The following is a 26128-nucleotide window of genomic DNA, read 5'->3' on the forward strand; positions in this document are numbered from 1 at the left end:
CTAAATGAGCCTATTAGTTTTACCTTGTACAGCTTGAAGTGTAAGGGCAGAACAATGATCAAAATCTGATAGGACTGGAATTCTTAAATGTTTTCTCCTTAAAATAAAATTAATTTATTCCGTAATGTTTACATCTTTGATTATTCTGACTTTGCTCTACTGTGTATTTGATTACTTTTCCATGTACATTAATATCACCCGCTTATTCAGGGCCTACAACCTGGCATCTTTCAATCATAACCTAAAACCTGGTAGCGCGCCAAAAAGGGGGTTTAAATCACAAAGCCACTTGGCAGGAGAGGATGCCATTCTTTAGTATTATTCTCTTAATTCACACATGTTCTAACATGTTGTGATATTTGTTTTTTCAAACGTTAGTGATTATATGGCCCTGACTTATAAAATAGGCCTAGAAACATAGAGTTGGAGCTGAAGGCCAAGAAAAATAAGTTTTAAAAAAAACTACTCTTATATTGTAGAAGATATAATTGATACTCACAAGGATGGTTTTGAAGCATCAAAAAAATTTCAGTTAATTCCAGCATTCTAAAGAACCAGGGAAGTTTAAAATACATTTTTGGATATATTACAGTGTGGGGCAAAAGTAGGATTACAGTTGTTTGTGTGGAAAATAATTCAATAACTAATTAATTATATGAGAGTAAACTGTATTTAGCATACAACCCTAAACCTACTTTTGCTCCACCCTGTATATAGAAAAATGATCCTTAAAGGAAAGCTAGTTTAGTTATGTAGAAGTATCCTTATCTATAAAATAAAAATAACAATATTTTATAGGGTTGTAGTAAGGATTATTTAAGATACTGCATATAAAGTACATACTAGCTGTTGGCATATAAAAGATAATACATTTTCCCCAACTACTTTATTAACAAAGAAATTCATATTTATTGTAGAACACATGGAAATACAGGAAGTAACATAACTAAAACTTCTAGCAGATAGAGATAGAGACCACTGTTAACGTCTAGGTACATATCAGAAGATAATTCATTTTCATTCCTCTTTATAGCTCTTTCTCCAATGACCCAGAACCTCCTGCTCCTCCATGTTTTCCGCTACCCCCAGCCCTTCTAATGAATTTACTCTGTTAAAGGACCTAGATACCAGATGTCATTTTTACCCTTGGTGATTTCTCTGCTATATTGGACATTGTCAACCAATCTCCTTCTCTTGGCTTCCGTGAGATTTTAACCTTCCTGGGTCTCCTCATGACTCTTTAAGACCACTTCCCCTCTCAGCTCCAGGTTTCGAGTCCCTGCTGTCTTTTCCCTCCCTTGGCACCCCTCCTCCATGGATGACTGCTGAGTGTGCCTCTCCATCCTAACTGCTGGCTCCATGCAGCACTTTTTTTTGTTGTTGTTAATCCTCACCCAAGAAGATTTTTTCCATTGGTTTTTAGAGAGAGAGGAAGGGAGGGAGAGAGAGAGGGAATGAGGAAAGGGAGAGAGAGAGAGAGGCATTGATGTGAAATACATTGATCAGCTGCCTCCCCCACACCAGGGCCAGGGATTGAACCTGCAACTCAGGTACGTGCCCTTGATCGGAATTGGGGAACCCATGACCCTTCTGTGAGCCGGCCGACACTCTAACCACTTAGCACACTGGCCACGGTAACGCAGCCTTTTTAATCACCCGCTGGTCAGCTCCACTTGAATGTTCTTCCAGCATCTCTGACTCAACATGGCATTGGCTCTCCCAAGCATATCCGCTTCCAGTTCTGCTGGTAACTTGGGAGCTTTCTTCTTCTCATTAATCCCTTCTCTCCACAGTTCCATTTAGTCAGCTGTCTTCTGAATGTATGTAATACAATCTGCATTGCCTAGCCTGACTCTCAAAACTCTCTGTGATCTGCCCCCAGTCTGACTTTTCTATGTGACCCTCACTCCTGTACCCTTTAGGGAACTCTTCCCTGTTACTCATCCCTGATCCAGGTGTTCTTGACCCTGAGACTTTGCTTATACTCTTCTTTTGGCCTCGATCTCTTCTTTTCCATGCTTGCCATAAGGTCAAATTCTGCTCTAATGCACTTCTTTGAAGCCCTGCTCACCCCCCAAACTAGTAATCATTCCCTCTTTTTTAAATTCCCTTGGGATTTTATATATATACTAGAGGCCTGGTGCACAAAAATTTGTGCACTCGGGGGGGTCCCTCAGCCCAGCCTGTGCCCTCTCGCATTCTGGGACCCCTCAAGGGATGTCCACCTGCTGGCTTAGGCCCGCTTCCTGGGGGGACCGGGCCTAAGCTGGCAGTCAGACATCCCTCTGGCAGCCCGGGAGCCCACGGGGGATGTCCACTTGCCAGCGGGGAGCAGGCCTAAGCTGCAGTTGGACATCCTTAGTGCTGCTGAGGAGGAGGGAGAGGCTCCCGCTACCACCGCTGTGCTGGCAGCCATCAGCCTGGTTTGTGGCTGAACAGAGATCCCCCTGTGGGAGCGCACTGACCACCAGGGGGCAGCTCCTGCATTGAGCGACTGCCCCCTGGTGGTGAGTGTGTGTCATAGTGACCAGTCATTCCCAGTCGTTCTGCTGTTAGGGTCAATTTGCATATTACTCTTTTATTATATAGGATAAATTTCAGAGAGGAGAGGAGAGGGAGAGAGAGAGAGAAACTTCAATGATGGGAGAGAATCATTGATCGGCTGCCTCCTGCACACCCCCTACTAGGGATCAAACCTGCAACCCAGGCATGTGCCTTGACCAGGAATTGAACTGTGACCTCTTGGTTCACAGGTCTACGCTCAACCACTGAGCCACACCCGCTGGGCTCCCTTGGAGTTTTAGCAAATCTCCTCCCATCTTGCATGGTACTTATTTGTACCTTTGTCTTCACTTCCCCAATACACTGTTACCTAAACAAATTTGAGAACAACTGGTACATTTCAACTTCCTAATCTTAAAGATGAGGAAACAGTTCTAGGAGAGTGCCCAATTTGCAGCCACATGACTACTAAATCCAAGATTAAAATCCAAATCCCCTCATTCTCAAACCACTTCCCTCCTCTACACTTACTTATTTAGCACTAAAACGTTTCTACCAATTGCTAGATGTTTTTTCTAAGCACTTTACAAATACAAGTTCATTTAGTTCCCATTTAATAGATGAGGAAACTCAATTCAAACCCAGGTAGTCTGGTTCCAGAGTCTACGCTTGAATCACTGCACCAGCCTATCCTTCTATGTGAGAGGGAGCCGGGATTAGGAGTCATGGGATGCTAAGCGTATTTTACATCATTACTATTGATATTTATATCAGCATATTGTTTTTTATCAGTATGTCATTATTAATGATGTTATTATACATGGACACTCCTTTCATCAGATTGTGAATTTATTTCCGCTTCCCAACAGCCTTATTATATTCATTTTATAGGTAATTTTAACCAAGGTACACAGAAAATAACTTCCCCAAGTTGCACAGTAATGACCAGGCTAGAATTGTTATCCAGGAAGTCTGGGTCTGACAGCTCAGCCCTCAATCACTCTGCTGGACTGTCTCTTTGCTTCTTAGTAGCACTGACTCATTAGAAGTCAGAATTCTTACCTGTTTGTCTCAGCGTCCTCCTTTGTAAAGGTCAGGGGACAAAAACGCTACCTAGCTCACAGGGTTTTTTAAGTTCATTTGACAAACACTGAGCCAAGGGAGCCCTTATCCCTTTTCACTGCTTTGCATTTCATGAAGTCTTTCATTTGAAGAAATTTAAGCAATAGCTGTATTTCATGTGGACCTGTTTTGAATTGCTCATTCATCAGTTTCAGCTGGTGTATGAATAGCTCCCACCTTCACAGCTAAATGAGTGGGGCCATCACACCCTTTAGAGAGGTACACAGATGCCACCTAGTGATGGAGAGCAGAAACACAAGGTATTCGTGTAAAACACTGGGAGATGTGGGTTTTTTGTTGTCTTGTGGTCTTTAGGAACAAGTTGCAATGAAAAATGGGGATGTTTACTAACAGAGTTTTTAGTAGGTTATTTAATATGTTAAAAATGCAGCTAATATACTTTTATTGTTGAGTCATAAAATTTTAGAATGGAATTAGGTTCTTGAAACGCATCTTTAAAAAATATTGGCATTACAGGGAGTCTCATTTTCTTGATCTGTTTTTCTTGTTCTGAGTTGTAGTTGCTGAGAATAATAAAAACCTAATTGTTAAAACTGGATATAATTAACAGTGAATTAATTTGTTGTTTCCATCTGCTTGCTGCTTCTAATGCTAGTCCTCAAACTCTTTCATATTTCCCACTTATGAAACGATTCTTTCATTAGGGAAGAAACCTATTAAGATTTTCCAAAGCATTTATCATCAGGTTGTTTCTTTGTTAGCAGATGAGGGATTATTGGATTAATATGGAAGATGTGGGTGAAGGTGGATTTGACGCTGAGAGGATTATACACCATGTGACAAGGTCGCTCAAACAGCAAGCTCTTAGCGGTCATAAACACAAACAGCATGTTGTCATACATGTATGTCAGACGCTTGAGTGCCTTGCCTGCTCCATGCACTAGGCAACATTAACGAGGACAGAGAGTAGTTAGAACTCAGCTTCAGTGTGTGCTCATTGTTAATTTGCTGATAGTCTGGATTCTAGACCCTGTGTGTCTGAACGAACATGTTTGCTATTCATTTGACTTCACAAAGACTCTTCCCAAATTTAAGTGCACCATATTTTTGGTAGTACTTTTTATGTTCTCCCAGGCAGCTTTACTCACATAATAACAACAATAATATTGTGTGTACTAATTATAGGCACTGTAAAAAGTACTTAATAGGCATGATTTAATTTAATACTTTGAAAATCCCTCTAAGGGATTATATCTGTTTTCCAAAGGCAAATAAATGAGGTTAAGGAAACTTAAGAAACTTGTTCAAGGTTATGCAGTTAGTAAATAACACAGAGTATTCATTTACCAGTCTGTCTCCTTTGGAAGATTGAAATTAAAAGCAAAGGCTATGTCTTTCTAATCCTTGAGTCTTTCATACAGTGCCTGATTTTTGTTGTTGTTAATTCTCAGCGGAGGATATTTTTTCCATTGATTTTTCGAGAGAGTAGAAGGGGGGGGCACAGAGAGAGAAACATCAATTGATGAGAGAGAGACACATCAATTGGTTGCCTCCCACATGCGTCCCAACCAGGGCTGGGGACCGTGCCTGCAACCGAAGTAGAAGCACTTGCCTGGAATCAAACCCGAGACCTTTCAGTCCTTGGGCCGACGCTCTTATCCACTGAGCCAAACTGGCTAGGGTCAGTCCCTGGTTTTTAGGAGTCACCTGATAATTGTTTATTTATACCTTGAACTCTTTCTTGACCAACCAGACTTCTGGTTCTGATTCCTCCCTATATGAAACAAACTCAAGAAGAAGAGCTAGCGGTGACAGTGAATCAGAAAGCAAAGAAGTGAGGCAAGTCCTGGAACCAGCGGAGTAAAGATAAAGTGTAGAGCTATCCCAATGCTTCAAGAAGGAGATCCTCCTATTTTGGCCAAAGGTTGACTCCCTAATAAAGAAAGTTAATCTGGCTGGGACCACAATTGTTTTAGCTTAAGCTGACACTCCATAGTTAGGAATGAAAACATTTAGAGCCCGATTTCTGTTAAATTAATTTGAACTCTCTTTCTTGACCCTTCATCTTTATATATTGCTAAACCTTTAAGCAACTTTAACCATAAATCCAAACGCTATGTGAGCTATCAGCGCTGGGATCGTTAAGAGTTAGCCCTGTTGAGGAGTGATTTTAATACCCCTCATTTTAAGTTTTGAAGAATCTGGGACCAAGTTTCTCCTCTCTGTCTCTTCCTCCTGCTTCCCTCGCTTCGCTTTGAGAAGGCCTGCATTGTTCTTTGTGGCTGCTCTTCCTGACTCTGCTGTTTTCCCCCTAAACCACAGAGCCCAACTCTGCTGAGTCTCTGTAACCAAGCACCACATATGTGGTGTGGCGACGCTTAACTCAAGAAGAGCTTGTAACAGACCGTGGGAACGGGTTCCTGTGGCCTGCAGGGTTGATCCTGGGTCCCTGCTTTGTCCCCCATGTATTAGAGGGTCTTTGCAGAACTGTAGAGTTTAAGGATTAGTGCTACTTAAGCTGAGGCACATTGTGTGTGCAGTTAACTGTATTTAATATATTGTTCCTAAGCTAGTTTTTTTTTACTCTATGAGACCATTTGTTAACTGGGTAGCTGTTCTCTGTTTTCTTTCTTAGTTAATGAGTCTTATGCCTGATAATGCTCATCTCAACATTATTTGAGGGCCCTGGCCCCTGAGTCCCCTCTTCAATTTACAGACAGTACATGAAATCAAATTTCTAACAAAGTGGTGAACCAGAATAAGCCAGGTTGTGCCTGGGTCTCTGGAGTAACAAACCAAAATGACATAATGACTAGATTTTGAGATTGGAGTCATATGCTTTAAAACCTAACAGAAGCACATGGCAAATGCACGCGGCCCACTGCTCAGCTTGCCCAGCCTGCACTTTTTATTTTTTAAAACAAGAATCTTTGTAGAGCATGAAGAAGCGATCACATGTGAACAAATGTGAGTGAGTTTTCCCTCTAAATTATGTTTTCCACATAGTATGCCCTATTTATTTTTCCCACTAAAATCATTTCCAAAATTATCCTGGTTCTCGTCATCCCTTTTGTGTGTGGATAGAAATGAATCGGGGGCACCTCCACGTGCTTGATTCGCCTGCTTGTTGGTTTACGTTTTCCTGACCTCCTGTAGATGAGCAGGGCGGGCAGCCCCGCACTGGAGAGGGTTGTGATGGGCTACTCGGACGAGTTCCAGATGGGCATCTGGGTGTGCTCCTCCTCACAGTGCTCATTGGAGTCTGTGCTGAGTGGGAAATAGCCAGGTGGTGAGGGTCTTAAGGGAGCACCTCTGTTCTCTCACCTCTGCTTCTGCCTGACCATTAAAAAAAAATAGGTTAATTCTGGGTTTTAAATTTAGTGTAAGCAGTTCATTTTTTAAAGAGGAAGAAGGGAAAACTTGAAGAATCCATTTTAGGGTTAAAAAAAATATTCCAGAGAAGTATTCATGAAGTGTTGATTGATTGCACTGTAGAAAAAGGAGTAATCTCTCCAACTGCCCTCATAAACCCTTATCAAAATCAGCTTTCTGTGAGGGAGGGCTGTATCCGTGTCCAGCTCCCTGAGGCTGTGAGCTATTCTGTCTCATCCTTCCTTTTCTGTATCTGCTATCTTCCTGACATAAGACCTCACTCACACTCAGGAAGCTTCCCTAAAGATACTCTTCTGAGCACAGACAGAATGAAGAAATGTTTTTGAAGATGGCACTGTGACTTTATAAAGAACTAGGTTGCAAAGAGCCTGTTGAATTCCATTTGTACCCGTTCAGAGGGAGTATTTGTAAAACTGAACTTGGGATTCAGCTGACTGATGAGTTCAGCAACATGGTAGGAGGAAAGAAAGAAAAAAGCAGCCCTAGCTGATGTGGCTAAGTGGTGAGAGCACTGGCCCACACAGCAAAGGGTCACTGGTTTGATCCCCTGTCAAGGGCATGTACCTGGGTTGCAGGTTAGATCCCCAGCCCGGGTTGGAGTGCCTGCAGGAGGCAACCTATTGATGCTCACACTCACTGATCTTTCTCTCCCTCCCTCCCTCCCTTCCTCCTTTCCACTGTCTCTAAAAATCAATGGGAAAAAATACCCTCAGGGGAGGATTAACAACAACAGAAAGAAAAAAAGCAGATTCAAATTAAGTAGCCTTTAATCTGAACCGAAATCTTGTGGATCTTAGAATTGCAGTGCCAAATGTTCATTTGAGTGATGAAATCCAAGTATGTTTCTATGTTCTCCAGTAATCATTTTATAAAATATTTGAAAATATTTCAATTTTGAAAGTCATAATGAGACAAACCTGCAGTGACAGGGCCCATGTATTTGTGTAAACTTAAAGGCCCTGTACTGTTATATCCACAAGGTCTTGGTTCAACTTTGTATGACATTAGACACACTACTTAGTACATTTTTACCACAGTTTTTAATAAATGGGAATAACATCTTACAGAGTTTTATGATACTTAAGATAATGTATATGAGAAACATTTTCTATAGTCAGAAGTTACTAATCTTCCTACTTTTTTCTCTAGAAAGAACAGAAATTTTCTAAGTTGTATAAATTTTTTGTGTTTTTAATTTTATCAAAACAAATAGAAATAAATATTTTTATTTTAGGAAAACCTTTAAATGGAATTTAATATTAAATGTTAGAATATGTTAATCAATTTCTAAAATATTTATACAAACTCTTAAATTACCTAGAAGAATTTAATAAACTTCACATTTGATTTTTTTATTTTTTTTAATGTTTGAATTCACTCTAGAATTATCTTTTTTTTTTTCTTTTTTTTTAAAATATATTTTATTGATTTTTTACAGAGAGGAAGGGAGAGAGATAGAGAGTTAGAAACATCGATGAGAGAGAAACATCGATCAGCTGCCTCCTGCACATCACCCACTGGGGACGTGACCGCAACCCAGGTACATGCCCTTGACCGGAATCGAACCTGGGACCTTTAGGTCCGCAGGCCGACGCTCTATTCACTGAGCCAAACCGGTTTCAGCAAGAATTATCTTTTTTTAAAATTCTAAATCCTTTTCCATCTTGGCTATATCTATTAAAGATTACTGTTTTTCTGCTTCTAGGTACTATACCAAAAGGCAATGAAATCTGTATCTTTTAAAATATATATTGATTTCAGAAAGGAAGGGAGAGGGAGAGAGAGATGGAAACATCAGTGATGAGAGAGAATTATTGATATGCTGCCTCCTGCATGTCCCACACTGGGGATCCAGCCTGCAAAGCTGGGCACGTACCCTGACCGGGAATCTAACTGCGACCTTCTGGCTCATAGGTCAACAATCAACCACTGAGCTGCAGGCCAAGCTGAAATCTGTATCTTGAAGAGATATTGACACCCCATATGTTCATTGCAGCATTATTCACAATAGACAAGACATGGAAACAACCTAAATGTCTGTCGACTGGTGAACGGATAAAGAAAATGCACACACACACACACACACACACACACTACATATAGGAATATTATTGAACCTTAAAAAGAATGAAATCTTGCTTTTTGCAATTAACCTAGAGAACATTATGCTAAGTAAAGTAATTCAAACACAGAAAGACAATTACTGTGCGATCACTTACATATGGGATCTAATATAGTTGAACTTACAGAAACAGAGTAGAAAGATGGGTACCAGGGTTGGAAGGTGGAGGAAATGGGATGAGATAATCAAAGGATACAAAGTTTCAGTTACAAAAAAAATTTTTTTTGAGATCTAGTTTATAGCACAGGGACTATAATTATAAATATTCTATTGTCTACTTAAAATTTGCTAAGAGTGTAGGTATTAAGTGTTTTCCCCACATATACATGAGATGATGGATGTTAATTAGCTTGATTACAGTGATTATTTCACAGTGTATATGTGTATTGAACATCAAAGTGTACACCTTAAAATATATGACTTTTATTTGTCAACTATACCTCCATAAAGCTAGGGGGAAAAAGACATATTATTTCTGAATAATATTTATTTTTACCGTAAGCAAGCATTCTGTAGTTATAAATGGTTATACTTAAATTTATTGAGATAATTAAACTTCTTGTATATTTTCTAAAGTATATCATTTAAATGTTATAATCATTTATTTCTCAGAAGCCAGAATTTTTTTTTTTTTTTAATATGCATGGGATGGACTTTGGTTTTCAGATTGTGATAGTTAATGAATACCAGTAGAGGGAGCGCCAACTCATCTTTCTTGGTGAATTTAGCTCTCAACTTGAAAATGTAGGTTTGTGAAAAGGTCATGCTTAGAAATAAAGCACACATGGTTCTAAAGATTTTCAAACGTGCTAAAGGATGACAGTTGTCATTCTACTTAACCTTGAGGGGGGGAAACATCTGACTTTGATTTTCATGCTTTTAATAAACTTACCGTCAAATAACTAAATAAAAATGCCTGTAGAGTGTAACTTCTTATAAGTGATTCATCACCCAAATGGCATCTTTTAAATCTATCTCAGTTGAGGAGGAGGAGGAAGAGTAGTGTTAGTAATGTTATTGTTTGAAGGTGAGGCTAAGCAAAGTAAAACTTAAAATAATTGGTAGATAGTCACAAAAGTAATGACATACTAAGGTGAATTGCTGAGTCATTGTATAGGATAGGGAGAGAGAAAATTTCATTTTACTTAGAACTGGTATTCATTCAGAAGATTTAAAAACCCAAATGTAGAAAGACTCTAGAACCTTTGTTTGCATCTAGATGGCTAGACCTCATTATTAACCTGCTGGTTTCTTCATAGACCCCAGAAGAAAATACCACGTGAGGCTGCTGGCTTACAACAGCATAGAAGATGGTTATCAGGCAGACCAGACAGTCAGCACCCCAGGATGTGTGTGTAAGTAAGAGCTATGGTAGCTGGTTTCACTATGTATGGCTCACGCCTTCTCCTCCTCTGCCTTGAAGTGTCAGTCTCATTACTACTTGGAAGCCTTCATGGTGGGATTACTTTATATCCTCCATGGCGCCTAAGATAGTATCTTGAACAACTACCTGCTCAGTAAATATTTAAGTGATCTGTATCTAATGATAAGAGCCTGTTTTACTTTTGCATGCAAAAGACTATAAGAAATTTAACTGGGAAAAATTACCCTGAATACCTACCTATACTGAACTTTCTTTTATCTGCTAAAACCTTGAGGCTAATTATTTCCTTCCATTTACGGTTCAGTTTTATTGCTACTAAGAGCTGTTTGATTTTATTGCTACTAAAGTGGGTGTCTGTCGAGTTTTAAGTCCACTGCTGGCTTTCTGAATGCCTGTGGCTGGTAGCTTGACTTCTCCATGCTTCTGTTTTACAATCGAAGTACTGATAATATTTGATTCCTCATCTAACTCCTGGAAGAGTTGGTCAGATTTGAATAACAGACCACTACAAACCTCTCGAGGAAGAAAGACCTAAAGGCAACTTCCTGGGTGGGGTGTTATGGTTTTACCATTTACCACTTCCTACAATCAGTGTTAGGCCATGAGGTAAATTAACATTGTCTTTTTCAATAGCTGTTCGTGATCGCATGGTTCCTCCTCCGCCACCACCCCACCATCTCTATGCAAAGGCTAACACCTCATCTTCCATCTTCCTGCACTGGAGGAGGCCTGCATTCACCACGGCACAAATAGTTAACTACACCATTCGCTGTAACCCTGTCGGCCTGCAGAATGCTTCTTTGGTTCTATACCTTCAAACGTATGTAGCTTCTGTTAATGGTTGTTTTCTTTGCTGCCGTCCTCGTTCATACTTCCTGCCATCTTGGGCTAGCTTGAGCTTCAGCTGTGAGCATTTGTCTCGGGACTTATCTGACTTATTAAAATGCCTGGGGATTTTGCACCTTTACCATATTCAGTTCTGAAACTGCATTTTTTTACATTTACTCTCCGGAAATGATTTTTGTTTGTTTCCCCAGCCTCATGCAAAAAGATTAGGCAAGAAGCGATTTTTCCTTTACTTTCATATGGCGAAAGAAAAGCATGTTGAAAAGAAAAACAAAAGATCATCTTCATGTTGGCATCAAAAAATAAAGCTAGTTATTCTGTTTTCTAGGTTATAGATAAAAAGATGCCTATCACTATAATTTTAAAGTATACTTTGACTTCCAACATTTCAGAGGAAATCCCTTTGTATTAGGATACTTGTAGGCAACTTGTATGGCAATTTATAGGCTTATTTTTATAGAATAATACCAAATGTGGTATACAATAGTTAAATCAGATTGCTCTTTGAGAGTAAAAAAACGTTAGTATGCTCTCCCTACCTGTACTGATTGGCAGCACTGGCAGTCTTTGAGAAACAAGGTGCTAACAACATTAACTTCATTGCTCATTATCATAGATCAGAAACGCACATGTTGGTTCAAGGTCTAGAGCCAAACACCAAATATGAATTTGCTGTCCGATTGCATGTGGATCAGCTTTCCAGTCCCTGGAGCCCTGTCGTCTACCATTCTACACTCCCAGAAGGTAAAGAAGGCAGCTCCCTTGTGGGTTTATCTAAATGTGCAAAAAAATGTGTGAAAAATATCTATGTCACTTTGAAGAGGATGCTCCCCTGGTTGTTACCTACCAGTTGATACGGATGTATTTGTTTTGTTTTTTAACCTTTATTAAATTTAATTTTCCCCTCTCAGCATATGTATTCCACAAGTAAATGGGCTTGAATCGAGTGTGCTGTTCAAGGCTGCACTGAAATAATTTTAAGTGTGAATAAGTGAATAATGTATGTGTTAGGAGCCCACTATATCTATATGTACGTAGCTTGATACTGTGCTCAGTGCATAGATATGATAACCTGATTGAGCAACAATTCTATAGCTTACCTGTCATTCTAGCTAAGATATTTTATGTCTCCAAAACCTGCATTCCTTTTCTCTAGATTGAGGTTGAAGGACTAGATGGTCTGTGAGGGCCCCTATTTTAATTATGCCGAAAGAAAGCAAAGGGCATTTATTTCAGTGAACAAGGGTTTCTTTGCTATGGTCTCGACAATATTTTATATGCTATATGATGCCAAAAACCAGCTCTTCACACTTTTAGCTTATATTTAAAATGGGGTCAATTAAAATCCTAAGATTTCAGTACTTTTTGCAGATATAAATCATTAGTGTAAAGCCTTCCCTTTAGACTCACTGATGCACAATGTTTTGGGGGATAACTGAATGTTTCTAGTCTCAGAAGTATTTTCTTCAGTGGCTTCCTAGACCATTTGAATATATATCCTATACATTTAAATAAGAAATGTAGTTTAGATTCAGTACTTAATGGAGTAAGACAATATCTAATGAGCAAGTGCTGCTGGTGGGACTATAAACATGTCAAGTGTGACAGAACATGTCAACAGCCCTAAAAACGCTTACAACCTCTGACTTAGTAATTCCCCACCCAGCAACCTACTATCTTCTTTATATTTTTTAAATGTTTTGAACATTATAAAATAAAATTAGCTTTCAGAGGAAGAAGAAAAATAGCATTGTACTAGAATCAGTAATAATCGGTAAGAGCTGTGGTTTTCTGATGTTTTTATAGTGGTTTCTAGTTTTTCAAACTTTTCCCTATGCCTGTCATTCTGGTAGCCAGGTGTGTGTGTGTGTGTGTGTGTGTGTGTGTGTGTGTGTGTGTGACCATTTCATCCTAGTAACACCAGATTTTCTTCACGTGTGCACAGCACCAGCAGGCCCACCAGTTGGAGTAAAAGTGACGCTGATAGAGGATGACACTGCTCTGGTTTCTTGGAAACCCCCCGACGGCCCAGAGACGGTTGTGACACGCTATACCATCCTATATGCATCGAGGAAGGCCTGGATTGCGGGAGAGTGGCAGGTCCTGCACCGAGAAGGTAACTGTGAACGTAAATTACCAAAGAGAATGAAAAGTAAGGTTATTAATGATAAGGAAACAAGAGAAAGGGATCTAGAATTTGTTTTGAATTTACGTTTATGGAGCAACAAATTATTAAGGATTTTGGTTTTACTCAGAGCATTGGGAAGCCATCAGCATATTTGAAGCATGAACGTGTGATTCGCATCTCAGATCACTCTGACTGTTGTGAATAGAAGAGGTTTGGTTGAAGAGCGGGAGGCAAGAATAATTAATACAAGAGACTAGGAAGCAATTGTAATGATCCAGGAAAGAGATTATAAGTCTGGATTAGGGTGGGTAAGGCTTGGGAAAGGAGAGAATGGTTGAAAAACATGAAGGAGGTAAAATCAGCAGGACTTGGTAGCTTAAGGAGGGAGGGAGAGGGGTAAGGGAGGGAAGACTGATATAGGTAATTATTAGATTTCTAGTAGTGGTGTACCTTGCACTGAAGTAGCAAACACTGAAAGAGGACCTGGTTTAAGGGCAAAGACTTTTGTACAGCTACTAAAATGGTCCACTTGCAAAAAAAAAAATAAAATAAAATAAAATAAAATAAAATAAAATGGTCCACTTGCAAATGAGTCCACATTTTTTTCTTTTTATTTCTTTCTTTCTTAATTTTAATGTTTTTGTTTATTTCAGAGAGGAAGGGAGAGGGAGAGCAAGATAGAAACATCAATGATGAGAGAGACTCATAGATTGGCTGCCTCCTGCACGCCCCACACTGGGGATCGAGCCCACAACCCGGCATGTGCTCTGACCGGGAATTGAACCGTGACCTCCTGGTTCGTGCATGGGTCAATGATCAACCATTGAGCCACACCAGCTGGGCTGAATTTAATTTTTTTAACATCAATTATTTTTAGCTGAGTAAAATTGAATTCTGAAACTCTTAACATTCTTACTGCATACTTTTATCATTACATTCTTTTAAAACTTCTGAATCTTTCATTTGAACAAGTCCTACATGCCAGTTTTTAGGTGGACTATAGCATAAATAGTAAAACTTCATTATTTTGGCATTTTCTTAATTCAGATGTGCATGCTGAGAAAAGAACAGCTTTCCAAGCGGTGAAAAGCTTAAGGATTTCAAGAAGAAACTTCGTTCAACATCCACATATTCTAAACACTTTATAGCACTAGGCACTTCCACATACATTTTACCTGTTAGGGGAATATTTACCCAATTAAGAGAATAAATTTCAAAGACAACTATGTGGATGTAACAAACTCTATGCAATTGTAAAATAAACAAATGATCAATTTAGCTGGAGTTTTGATAGTTGTATAATCATATTTTTCATTGAGCAGAAGCCCCACTGAGGAATGATTTCCTAGTCACTGAAGAGATGTGACAGTAACACGTACTTGCTAGCAATACAGTTTTATATTTGTATCAGTTATTATCTGTTGCTACCTAACAAACCACTCTAAAACTTAGCCACTTTACCTCCTCCCAGTTCTGTGAGTCAGCAGTTTGGACTGGGATCAGCTGGGCAGTTCTGTTGGTCTCTCCTCAGGTCACTCCTGAGGCTGTAAATCATCTCCAGTTTCAGTGTGGGTAGCTTGAAAGCAGCAAGAGCGAGTTCTAACACCAGGACAAGAGGGACGCCTCTGCTTGCATCACATTTGCTCATGTGCCCTGGGAAATCACGTAGGCAAGCCCAGAGTTAGTGAGGCAGAGGACTGCCCACAGGTGTGGATAGGTGGACGTATAATTGATTGGTGGGCTGTGACTCTTACAGTCTACCATAAATTCTTAAAACGTATAATTCACATTTACTTTATTATTTCCAAAAAGACTTACCAATACAACATTTAGCCAAATGACTAATCTGATTTAATGAGATATTTTATAAGTATTAGTAAAGAATTTTAATCACATGAGCACATACTTCTTTTAGCTCTTCATTTGTACCTGCCTAAAAAGAAACAAAATTTTATTTTGGTAAAGGTGAAGGAAAAGATGGGGCGGGGGCGAAGAAGGAGAATATCAATATCTCTTTCCTATATAACTATTCATCTTCTATACATATTGTGTTTATGTATATTTACACATATAACTAACCACATATTTATTGCCAGGTGGAATAAGATTTTTTTTCATTAGTTAAAATATTTTTTAAATGTTCCTGATGACCATATGAAATTTGTGACTAAAATTGTACATGCTACAATGGTTGAGCAGAAATGTGATGTGAAAGGATGCTTGTGTGTAATTTAAAGGATCAGAAATTAAAGCCTTTACACAGAACACACTAATTATTTTTAAATCTCTAAAAGGCACCATAGGAAATCATGCTCTACTACCACAGTTCCTGAACCCTGTTTTTCATAGCATGAGTTTCCCAAAATGGTAAAGGTACCCCTCTTTTAAAAAAAGTTCTATGACTAAATAAATTTGAGAAACACCATATACTATTTATTCCATATACTATTGGAGATTCAGATTGGGAATTAAAGTCCTTTCCTAAAGGAATCCATTTCACTCATTTGCCATATAAATTGGACTACTAATAGTAGGAACATCATTGATTGATCAAATGAATTCTTATTGAATGATTACTATGTGACAGGCTCTTTTCTAGGCATTGGTAATACCACAATGAACAAAACAATGTTTCTTCCCCAATGGAGTGTACATCTCAGGAAACACACAAGCAAATATAAAAATATTCAGGTAGTGCCATAAATGCTATAAAGAAAACTCCAATAAGGGGAAACGACAAAGTGATGGAGGTAGTAAGGTAAGTTCTTTTGGAAGAAATGACATCTGTAGATATCTGGGGGACGTGCAAAGGCCCTGAGACAGATGGAAGGGGAGCATGAGCATACACACACCCACTCAGCTCATCTGCTTATAAAATTTAAATTAAATGAAAAGACTTTTAATTTCAGGCATGATTAGTTTCTGGCAAGCACTTTTACAAATTAAATGTAAAGTATTATGTGATAAGATGGAAGCTCAGTCTACTTATATGTCTATTTGTGAAGAAATTTAAATGCTTTTCCTTCTAGCTAATTGCAACCTGTCACAATACATCTCTGTGTTTTAATTCACCTGCCTAGGAACTTGTGAGAGTGGAAAGGCTCTTCCTGATGCTAAATGTGGGTCCGTTTGTTTATTTAACAGTTGTGTGCTCAAGTAGCTCACACTTTCTTCAGGCCAAGTTGAAACCATAGAATATAAAAACAAGCTGTTTTTGGCTGCTCACATTGCCACTCGGTTCAGCTGCCTCACACCATGTGATCTGCAGAGGTGGCCTCTGAATCATGTCCTCAGCGAAGATCACCCCGCATCTCACTTGCATAATGAAATAGACTCTTTCAAGTGCCTTAGAGTAGCCAGCTCTGGCCTGGGGGTGACTGCTACAAGCTATTGTAAGCTCTTGGAAGCCATTGTAAGGATGCTCTGAGTCAGGAAAAAATGAGATGAAGTCACTGTAGGAAAGTAAGGCTCGCCTGTGAATATCCACAAATGCAGATGGAACAACTTGCTGGTTGAATTTCTATTACACCTGCTTTCTTAACATTAGGATTAATTTCTAGGGTGAGAGTCCCTTTTGTAAGAAAAATACTTCAGTGAAGTGACAAGAGCAGAAAGACACCTCAAGAAATACCAGTGCCACCCGGCCAGCGTGGCTCAGTGGTTGAGCATCAACCTATGAACCAAGAGGTCACAGTTCTATTCCTGGTCATATCACATGCCCAGGTTTTGGGCTTGATCTCCAGTGGGGGGCGTGCAGGAGGCAACTGATTGATGATTCTCACCATTGATGTTTCTATCTCTCCCTCTCCCTTCCTATCTGAAATCAATAAAAAAAAGAAAGAAATAGCAGCGCCCAAATAGAAACCCTTCTCAGCAGTCATGCCAACAGAGAAAATACGTTCTGATACCAAATGTCATATGTAAATTCAAATGAAGGTTACTTTTGGAGAGAAGTAGATGGTAGGCAGATTGGTGGTAGTAATTTTGATAGTTAATTTGAGGTTCTAGTCTTCAGTACTCCGTGATTCTTACATAATTTTGGCATTTTATTTCCTATTTACATTCAAGAACTCTTAATGATTAGGAGGGTGAAAAATATTTTCAGACTTTCAAAACTAATTGTGTTGGCCCTAGCCAGTTTGGCTCAGTGGATAGAGCATCGGCCTGCAGACTGAAGGGTCCCGGGTTCCATTCCGGTCAAGAGCATGTACCTCAGTTGCAGGCTCCTCCCCGTCCCAGGCCCTGGTTGGGGAGCCTGCAGGAGGCAACCAATCAATTTCTCTCTGTTTTTCCCTCTCTCTTCCACTCTCTCTAAAAATCAATGGAAAAAAATATCCTTGGATGAGGATTAAAATTAAATAACTAAAATACAAACACTTATAAAAAAAACTAATTGTGTTGTTTCTATCTAACTTAAGAGGTAAGGTCAAGTGACCCTCTTTGGCGCATGCCCATCCCAATCCCCTTTTCAAGTGAATTTTCTTTTTCTGAAACTCTAAGGCCGTGGTCGGCAAACTGCGGCTCGCGAGCCACATGCAGCTCTTTGGCCCCTTGAGTGTGGCTCTTCCACAAAATACCATGTGCAGGCGCCCACATACAGTGCGATTGAAACTTCGTGGCTCATGCGCAGAAGTCGGTTTTCGGCCTGGGCGAGTCTATTTTGAAGAAGTGGCGTTAGAAGAAGTGGGGAGTGTTGGACGCGGCACAGGCGGTCGCGGGATACGCAGCATGGGGAAGGTGCGCGCGAGATTCATGCAGGAGTTGAGTGAGCCAGGCAGTCAGCAGTCTCGTTGTGCAGTGGTTAGTGCTAGTCGCGTCCGCAAATCAAGCGCGGGTGACAAAAGTACCTACTCGAAGCATAAAGGTACCTGTATTTTTCCAACCAGCTGCAAATCCTACAGGTATTTTTGTCATCAATTTAAGAATTGTAATTCTTTTGTGTTGGTGGCTTTATTATTATAAAACATTTTTAGGTGCCCTGTTTGAGATGGCTACAAAGAAGCAGCAAAGAAAAATGGAAGACGAAAACCGTGAATTTAAAGTTGAATTTAAAGTTGAATGTACCTACCTATATAGTTTAAGTTTAAAAAATTTGGCTCTCAAAAGAAATTTTTGATATTTGGCTCTGTTGACTACTGAGTTTGCCGACCACTGTCTTAAACCCTTCCTTGTTTCACTGTCCCCAACTTTAATAAAGGTACTCTCAAAAAATAAAAAAATAAAAGAAAGAGTAAGGTCAAGATCATCTATCACAGCAGTTATCATAAGTAGTTTAAACATTTCTAAAAGATGAAAAAGGCTCACATTGGATTTTAAAAATCTAATTACAATTGTTGAATCTGAGTTCTTTATACCATTCTCTCTCTACCTATGTTTGAAATATTCTATAATAAGATGTTGTTAATGCTGTTTGTATCCAGACCTATAGAAAGAGTAAAACATTATGTATATGTAAAAACATTTTATAAAGTTTACTTAATTTGTCACTGCTGTATTTTTTAATAGGGGCAATAACCATGGCTTTGTTGGAAAACCTAGTGGCAGGAAATGTGTACATTGTCAAGATATCTGCATCCAATGAGGTGGGGGAAGGACCCTTTTCGAATTCTGTGGAGCTGGCCGTGCTTCCAAAGGAAACTTCTGAGTCAAATCAGAGGCCCAAGCGTTTAGATTCTGCTGATGCCAAAGGTCTGTATACGTCACAATCGCTGATTTTTCTTAAGAGAAGAACGTGCAGATCTGTTTCTCAGCTCCCTGCACTTTTTCTCCCGCCTGCAATGGCCATGTCCGGAAGCCTGCACGCAGTTCCTCGGCTTGTTGCCAGGGAGGGTCTGAGGCTGTGGAGCGGTGTGGCTCTTCTCTGCACTCCTAGAAGCAAAAGACAAACTTACTCAGAATTAGCTGCAGTTTTCAGACCACTATGTCCCAGTTAGTTCTCTTCCCAGCTGTTCAACCAGCAGGACAGATGAGCCACACCACCCTGACCTCATGGGAGTAGCTTCCTGGGAGGTTTCGTGGAATAAACAGCAGTGGTGGTGTGGTGTTCAAGCTCAGAAGAGCAGGGCTTCCATTAAGAATTTTCATCACGAAACACAGCCTTTCCAGAGGGAAAGTTATTTCTCTCAAGAAAAATGATTGGGAAAAATATCTTGAGAAATCCACCCTCTCCTCCCTCTCCTCGTCCCTGGTGAAGTGGGCCTGTGTGTTGGGGGGGGGGCAGCTTTATATGGCAAAGAGAGAGAGAGAGAGACAGACAGACACTGACACCCAGGGAAGGAAAAAGGAGAGGGCAGTCAGATTTAAGCCCAGGAAGCAGGTAGTCCCAGTAGCTACCCTATTTCAGGGGAAAGAGAGAGTAAGGCTCGTAGTCACACCTCAGATGCCTCGCTACTCAAAGTGTCACAGCACCAGCAGCATGAGTATCACCCAGGAGCTTATAAAACACGCACGCAGAATCGCAGCCCCCACTCCAGAAGTAGTGAGTCAGAATCTGCGTTTTAACATATCCCCTCGTGAAGCATATGCACCTTAGAGTTTGAGAAGCAACTGCAGAGCAAATACGTAAATGGAAAGCTAAGCTAATACAGCTATCCTTTTAAGATAATATGACATGAGCGCTATCCTTTGGTCCATCAAGGAACAACTGTGCATTATAAATGATAAACTGATGTTCATGTTTGATATAACAATACAATATCTAGAACTCATATTTAGAATCCTCACTATGGGAAGATAAACCAATCTTTCTGAGATCACTGATAAAAGTGTAATATGTGTCTTTTCTGCTTAGACACAGAAGTGTCAAAGGTTTTCCTATGAGAGGAAGGAAAATTATAGAAAAGCAAATACCTGTCTGAGAATTATGATAAGTGGAATCATGGATTTTTTTAAATTGATTCTAAGCAAATGTGTTTCCCCTTCTAGTTTATTCAGGCTATTATCATCTGGACCAGAAATCCATGACTGGCATTGCTGTAGGTGTTGGCATAGCCTTGACCTGCATCCTCATCTGTGTTCTCATCTTGATATACCGAAGTAAAGCCAGGTGTGTTTCCATTGCTAGAGATGTTGAGGTGGTTAAAATAACATTTAAATTACAGTAACCACAAGAAGCAAATTGAAACCAAATGCCTTTTAGAGTAATTGGGCTTTTCCACTTTAAAATAAATATATTATTACTTGAGTTCTCTTAGAGCTATAGAGGTATGCACACTTTGGAAGATTACTTTCTTGCCATTTAAAAAATGCACTGTCAATAAAATATTCCTAATGAAGACCTAGTTTCTTTATATCCTTGGTGGTTGTTTTTTTTAAGTAAAATTTTATTTTATTTTATTTGGTTAATACTCACCTGAGAATATTTTTTATTGATTTTTAGAGAGAGTGGAAGGGAGGGAGGGGGGTGAGAGAGAAAGAAACATCAATGTGCGAGAGACATGCCCTGATCCAGGCTGGGATTGGGCTTGCAACCCAGGTACATGCCCTTTACCATGAATCAAACCCTGACCCTTTGGTCCGAAGGCCAACACTCTGACCACAGAGCCAAACTGGCGAGGGCTGTATCCTTAATATTTTGAGAAACACAAAGTATATTCTTTAGTCTTAAAAAAATGTTGAGTTCAGTTCAGGGTAGCTTCCCTGTTCTGTTCATTAAACTCTGGGACATCAAAACACAGGCTTGCCCTGGCCTGTTTGGCTGAGTGGAGAGAGCGTCGGCCTGCGGACTCAAGGATCCCAGGTTCGATTCCAGTCAAGGGCATATACCTTGGTTGCAGGCACATCCCCAGTGGGGAGTGTACAGGAGGCGGCTTATCGGTGTTTCTCTCTCATCAATGTTTCTCTCTATCCCTCTCCCTTCCTCTCTGTAAAACATCAGTAAAATATATTTTAAAAAAACACACAACACAGGCTAAGGGAGATGACTGGATAGAAAGTATTACTCTATTCCAAGCATGTCAAACTCAAAGGCTAACACAGGACAAATAAACAAGGTTTAAGTTTATGTGGGCTGCAAAACAACAAGAGCTTCAATTTTCATAGAAACGGGTTTATTTCGATAGAGACATGCTGAATACAGAGGGCTGAAATAAATGAGTAATCGTTAAAATAATAGAACATTTTAATAAAAATTAGTATTTTTTCTTGAACATTAACTTACCAGACACTGAATAATTGCACAAATTAATAAGCATAACACAAATAAACCTATTTTTCTTATTCTCCAAAAGTGAAATATTTCCTGTTGCGCACACCAAACAAGTCAGTCCAAGACTAATGATGTGGCCATCAGCTGCTAAAATATTCTCTGCTTTGTATTAGTGGGGAGAAGGGGTGCGCCTGCGAATAAGGCGCATAAAGGAAATGAATGCAACACGATTATAGTAATCAGTTAGCGAACCTTGTAGTTATTAGTAATTATATATAACAGGATATTTTAAAAATTAAGTTATGAAATTTTTATTAAAACGTTTCTTACATACCGTTATATTGGCTGGGCTGCAAAAATATTCGTTGTGGGTCCATGTGGCCCACGGGCTGCGAGTTTGACATGCTTGCCCTATTCATTTACCTCCCAGCCTACAAAAATGCTTGCTCAGACTTAAATATATCAGCAGATTAAAGATGTCCAAAGGAGAAGTGGTTCTGAAGAGACTGAAAACTAATGAGCTTGGATTCACAGACAAGACTAAACTCATTCAGCTTTTTTAAGTTTGGGGTCTGTTGGGCTATTTGCGATACAGTGACAATGAGTCATTTTTGTGCATGGCTGCTTTCCAGAAGACATAAAAATAAAAAAGTGACACAAACTGATACATCTGCTGATAAGAGGATCCCTTACTCCCTGGAATATTTTCACATTTAAGCAGCCTGAGAAGCCTGAGTCACTGAGAGCTCCTCCTGCACCACCACAGAACAGATGGTTGGGTCTCTCTGGACAAGGATGAAAACAAATGTAATAACTACGGATTGATTTTCTGTGAACTCTGTCAGGCAGTCTCATCTGTAATTTGACTTCAGCTAAATTCTCAGCATTCAGTGAACTTGTCTGTTTCTAACCTTTTATATACTTTGGCTTTTGCTTTAATTTACTTTCTTAAAGTACTTTTGTAAATTAAAAAAAAAAGCAAAGCCAAATACATATCATTTTTAGGTAATGTGCCTCACTACTCCCTCCATCTGCCTAGGTTGTTCAGAGTTGACTCTATATGTGCTTGGTACTTGACTAGGAAAACATATTAATGAAGAGTTAGTGCTAATGTATTTTTGTATATTGATTTGACTTAGTCTTACGGTCCGGGTTTCTCACTTTAAGAATATTTTTATAAAAACCTTTATGCATCGTCTTTTAGTGATGCCTAAATCTTGCAGAAGTGCTACTGTAAATTTGCCATCATTAATTGGCAAGTGAAATGTTAGTGTGACAGTCTGTAGACCTGAAAGAGAAAATGTAAATTAAAAACTGTAATTTATGTATAAATTGTAAATAACCAACAATAACAAAACATAGTAGTTTGTAACTATTAAGGCTTTTATTAGGGGTTTGTTAAAAGTATACGTAACCAGATATTGGGACAGAAAGAAGTAAAGAAGCTTTCTTAAGTCATAAACATTTTCAGCAGTGAGTTGGAGTTAAAATCTCATACTCAGTTCTTAAAGATATTTGAGAAGCAAACATTAAAGAACTTGATTGTGTGCAAAGTTGTGATTATAGGCCAAATTTGGTACATTTGCCTGTATCTCCTATGAAATTCGAGTTCCTTTCCTTGCAATATTTCAGGAAGTCATCTGCTTCCAAGATGGCACAGAATGGAACTCAACCGTTATCTCGAACCAGTGCCTCACTAGCCGGTGGAAATGAAGTAGGAAAGAACCTGGAAGGGGCTGTAGAAAATGAAGACTCCTTAATACCAATGAAGATGCCCACCAGCTTCATTGATGCAAAGGTACTGCAAGCTAGGGAACCGATGTGCTGCGTGCGTAATCCTTCCCTCCATTCATCTTCTCTTTATGTGTAAAATTTACTTAGCAAAAAACTGCATGTCAAATGTATTACATCCATACTCCACTTAATGAAATGTGAAGCAGTTTTACCCAGATCCTTCCTTACACCAAATATTTGGAGAGAAGAACATAGGGATATATAAAAGAATTAAAGATGAAAGAGATGTAGAAGAAAAGAGAAGGTAGCATAAATTCAATTAGATGGGATTATATGGAGCTAAGATGTCTTCAATAAGGACACCATGATCGTTAATCTATATTTACGATAAATTGAATTGCCCTGTATTTACTGGGTGGACAATTTTTTACTAATTCATTGTGTACTTAGGTTGGTAGAATGTCATTGGGGGATGTTACTTTATGTCCTTTCCACTATCTGTAATAGTACAGTGATAAGCATTATGAATAGCAACTGAAATTATTTTTAGTCGCATTGCAACATTAAATAGTGTATAGTGTGCAGTATTACAATAGCTCTCATAACCAATGTGCTATAAACCAGGTGTCAGTAAAGTACAGCCAAGCCCAGGCCAGTCCATGGCCTGTTGTTTTGTTTGTTTGTTGTAATCCTCACCCTAGGACACTTTCCCATTGATTTTTAGAGAGTGGAAGGGTGGGGGAGAAACAGAGAGAGAAAGAGAGAAACATTGATGCGGAGGCAACCAATCAATGAGTCTCTCTCACACGTCGATGTTTCTCTCCTCTCTCTCTTCTCTTCCCCTCCCCCTCTTTTAAGGATAAACCTAATATCTTTTTGATCACTAACAACTACTCTGAATTTGTTGTATGCTGCTATGTAAAAGAAGAAATAGTAATATCTGTGATCGTTTTAACATTTAAAATTTTGGGGCACTACTTGTGATAAACTGAAATATATAATACTTTATTTTCCCCTTTATTTATCCAGGGAGGAACTGACCTGATAATTAATAGCTATGGTCCTATAATTAAAAACAACTCCAAGAAAAAATGGCGTTTTTTCCAAGATTCTAAGAAGATAAAAGTTGAGCAGGTAACCCACCTAAATGAGAAAAATCTTTGGCAACCCATGGTGTATGAAATGGTAGCTAAAAAGAGAGGAAAATGTAAATGAATGCTTTCGTTTTCATGTTCTTTCTGTGTGTCCTTTTATTAATTTGGGGCACGACTCCATGGAAAAGTCGTGGGGAGTGATCACTGAAATGACAATTGGAATAGTAATTAGAACTGTGGTTTCCAGTGGGGAGTGGAGGGCAATGGAGAAAGGGATGGGGCAGGAGTTTGCATCCAAATCACTGAGGACGCCTTTGACACTTCACTTACCCCAGTAATTCTGATGTGCCCCTCGTCCTCAGTGGGGAACCGCCAACCTAGACAGTCCCTTCATGATGATGACCTTTCACCTAGGTGTTCCAACAGTTTGCTATCTCAGAATAGATAGAATACGTAACAAAGGACTTACTATTTTCCAGGAGCATTCCATCATCACTGATGGTGTTTTATGTATTTTTGCCTAGCCTCAAAGAAGATTTACTCAATCGGTCTGCTTTTACCAGCCAGGCACGACTGTGTTAATTAGTGATGAAGACTCCCCCAGCTCCCCAGGTCAGACAACCAGCTTCCCAAGACCATTTGGTGTTGCAGCCGATACTGAGCATTCAGCCAATAGTGAAGGCAGCCACGAGACCGGGGATTCTGGAAGGTTCTCTCACGAGTCCAATGATGAGATACACCTGTCTTCGGTTATCAGTACCACACCCCTGACCTCTGATTCCCTCACTGGCAGTGATTCAGGTGGGAATCTCTCCACGAGGAAGTGTCCAGACCCTGCAGTGGCGTCAGATGCTGAGCAAACTACCTCTTCAGTTCTGCAGCCACCATCTGCCGTGCTAAGCTTTGATAAAAATGATTTCCCAATCTAGGCAGCCAAGTTCAGGTATTCTCACCTTTAATTCTGTTCGAAGGACAATGAACAGGGAGCCAAAGCCTTTTGTGAAAATCTTGATGTCTTATTGGGTATTTCAGCTTTTTTTTTTGGAATGTGTTTTCTTTTGTTTTTAAACTCGCGTATTTTGAATGTTTCATTGTCAGCAATGTGAAAAGACAGTCAAGAAATTTGACTGGATTATAAAAATATATCACTGGAGCAAAGGGAAGACTTTTGAAAGCCCCTTTGCTAGCTATCTACCTCAGTTTGCCAGATGGCAGACTTAGAAGACAACCTTGTTACCTCATTTGTTGTGCTAGTTTATCTCAGCTACATAACCAATGATACTTCCTAGTAGCATTTTGTTTTCATTGCTGTATGTGTATGTAATGTGTGTGATCGAAGGAGTCATACAGGTAGATGAGTAAGAATGTTTATCTGAAGCTCTGATTTTTAAAAAAACTGGCATCTGCATGATCTTTATAATTTAACACCTCTCACTGTCAAGACTGTGAAACCACTGAGAAGAGAAAAAGTGGGACTGTGGATTTTAGTGAGTGACCAAGACAAAAAGTGCTTCTCTTGAGAATAGAACTATTTGGTAGCATATAGAGAAGACTGTTGCTTCAAGGGCCTTTATGTTTCGGACATTAGTCTGAGTGCTTTATCTGCTGTATCCCAACCCTCAGCCTGCCTAGAGCTGTGCCTTCTCTACCTCCCCCTTTGCCTGACAGTTGGCCTAAGGCTGAACTGTCTAGTTTG

The 26128-nt window shown here is 39.5% G+C and overlaps 1 protein-coding gene and 1 pseudogene across 1 annotated transcript in view; both read left to right on the forward strand.

Moving 5' to 3' along the window:
• Nucleotides 1-25821, forward strand: part of PRTG (protogenin) — a 118704-nt gene extending 92883 nt beyond the window's left edge. The window contains exons 11-19 of the mRNA XM_023751592.1: nt 10360-10455; nt 11118-11304; nt 11947-12074; nt 13276-13446; nt 18964-19146; nt 20383-20503; nt 23237-23402; nt 24368-24472; nt 24957-25821. Of these exons, the coding sequence (XP_023607360.1) occupies nt 10360-10455; nt 11118-11304; nt 11947-12074; nt 13276-13446; nt 18964-19146; nt 20383-20503; nt 23237-23402; nt 24368-24472; nt 24957-25361 (1562 nt within the window). The 3' untranslated portion in view covers nt 25362-25821. The remainder of the gene's footprint in view (nt 1-10359; nt 10456-11117; nt 11305-11946; nt 12075-13275; nt 13447-18963; nt 19147-20382; nt 20504-23236; nt 23403-24367; nt 24473-24956) is intronic.
• Nucleotides 21066-21134, forward strand: LOC111825388 (annotated as a pseudogene).
• Nucleotides 25822-26128: the final 307 nt, after the last annotated feature.

The sequence above is a fragment of the Myotis lucifugus genome, unplaced genomic scaffold (genome assembly GCF_000147115.1).
Source record: "Myotis lucifugus unplaced genomic scaffold, Myoluc2.0 scaffold_23, whole genome shotgun sequence".
Lineage (NCBI taxonomy): Eukaryota > Metazoa > Chordata > Mammalia > Chiroptera > Vespertilionidae > Myotis > Myotis lucifugus.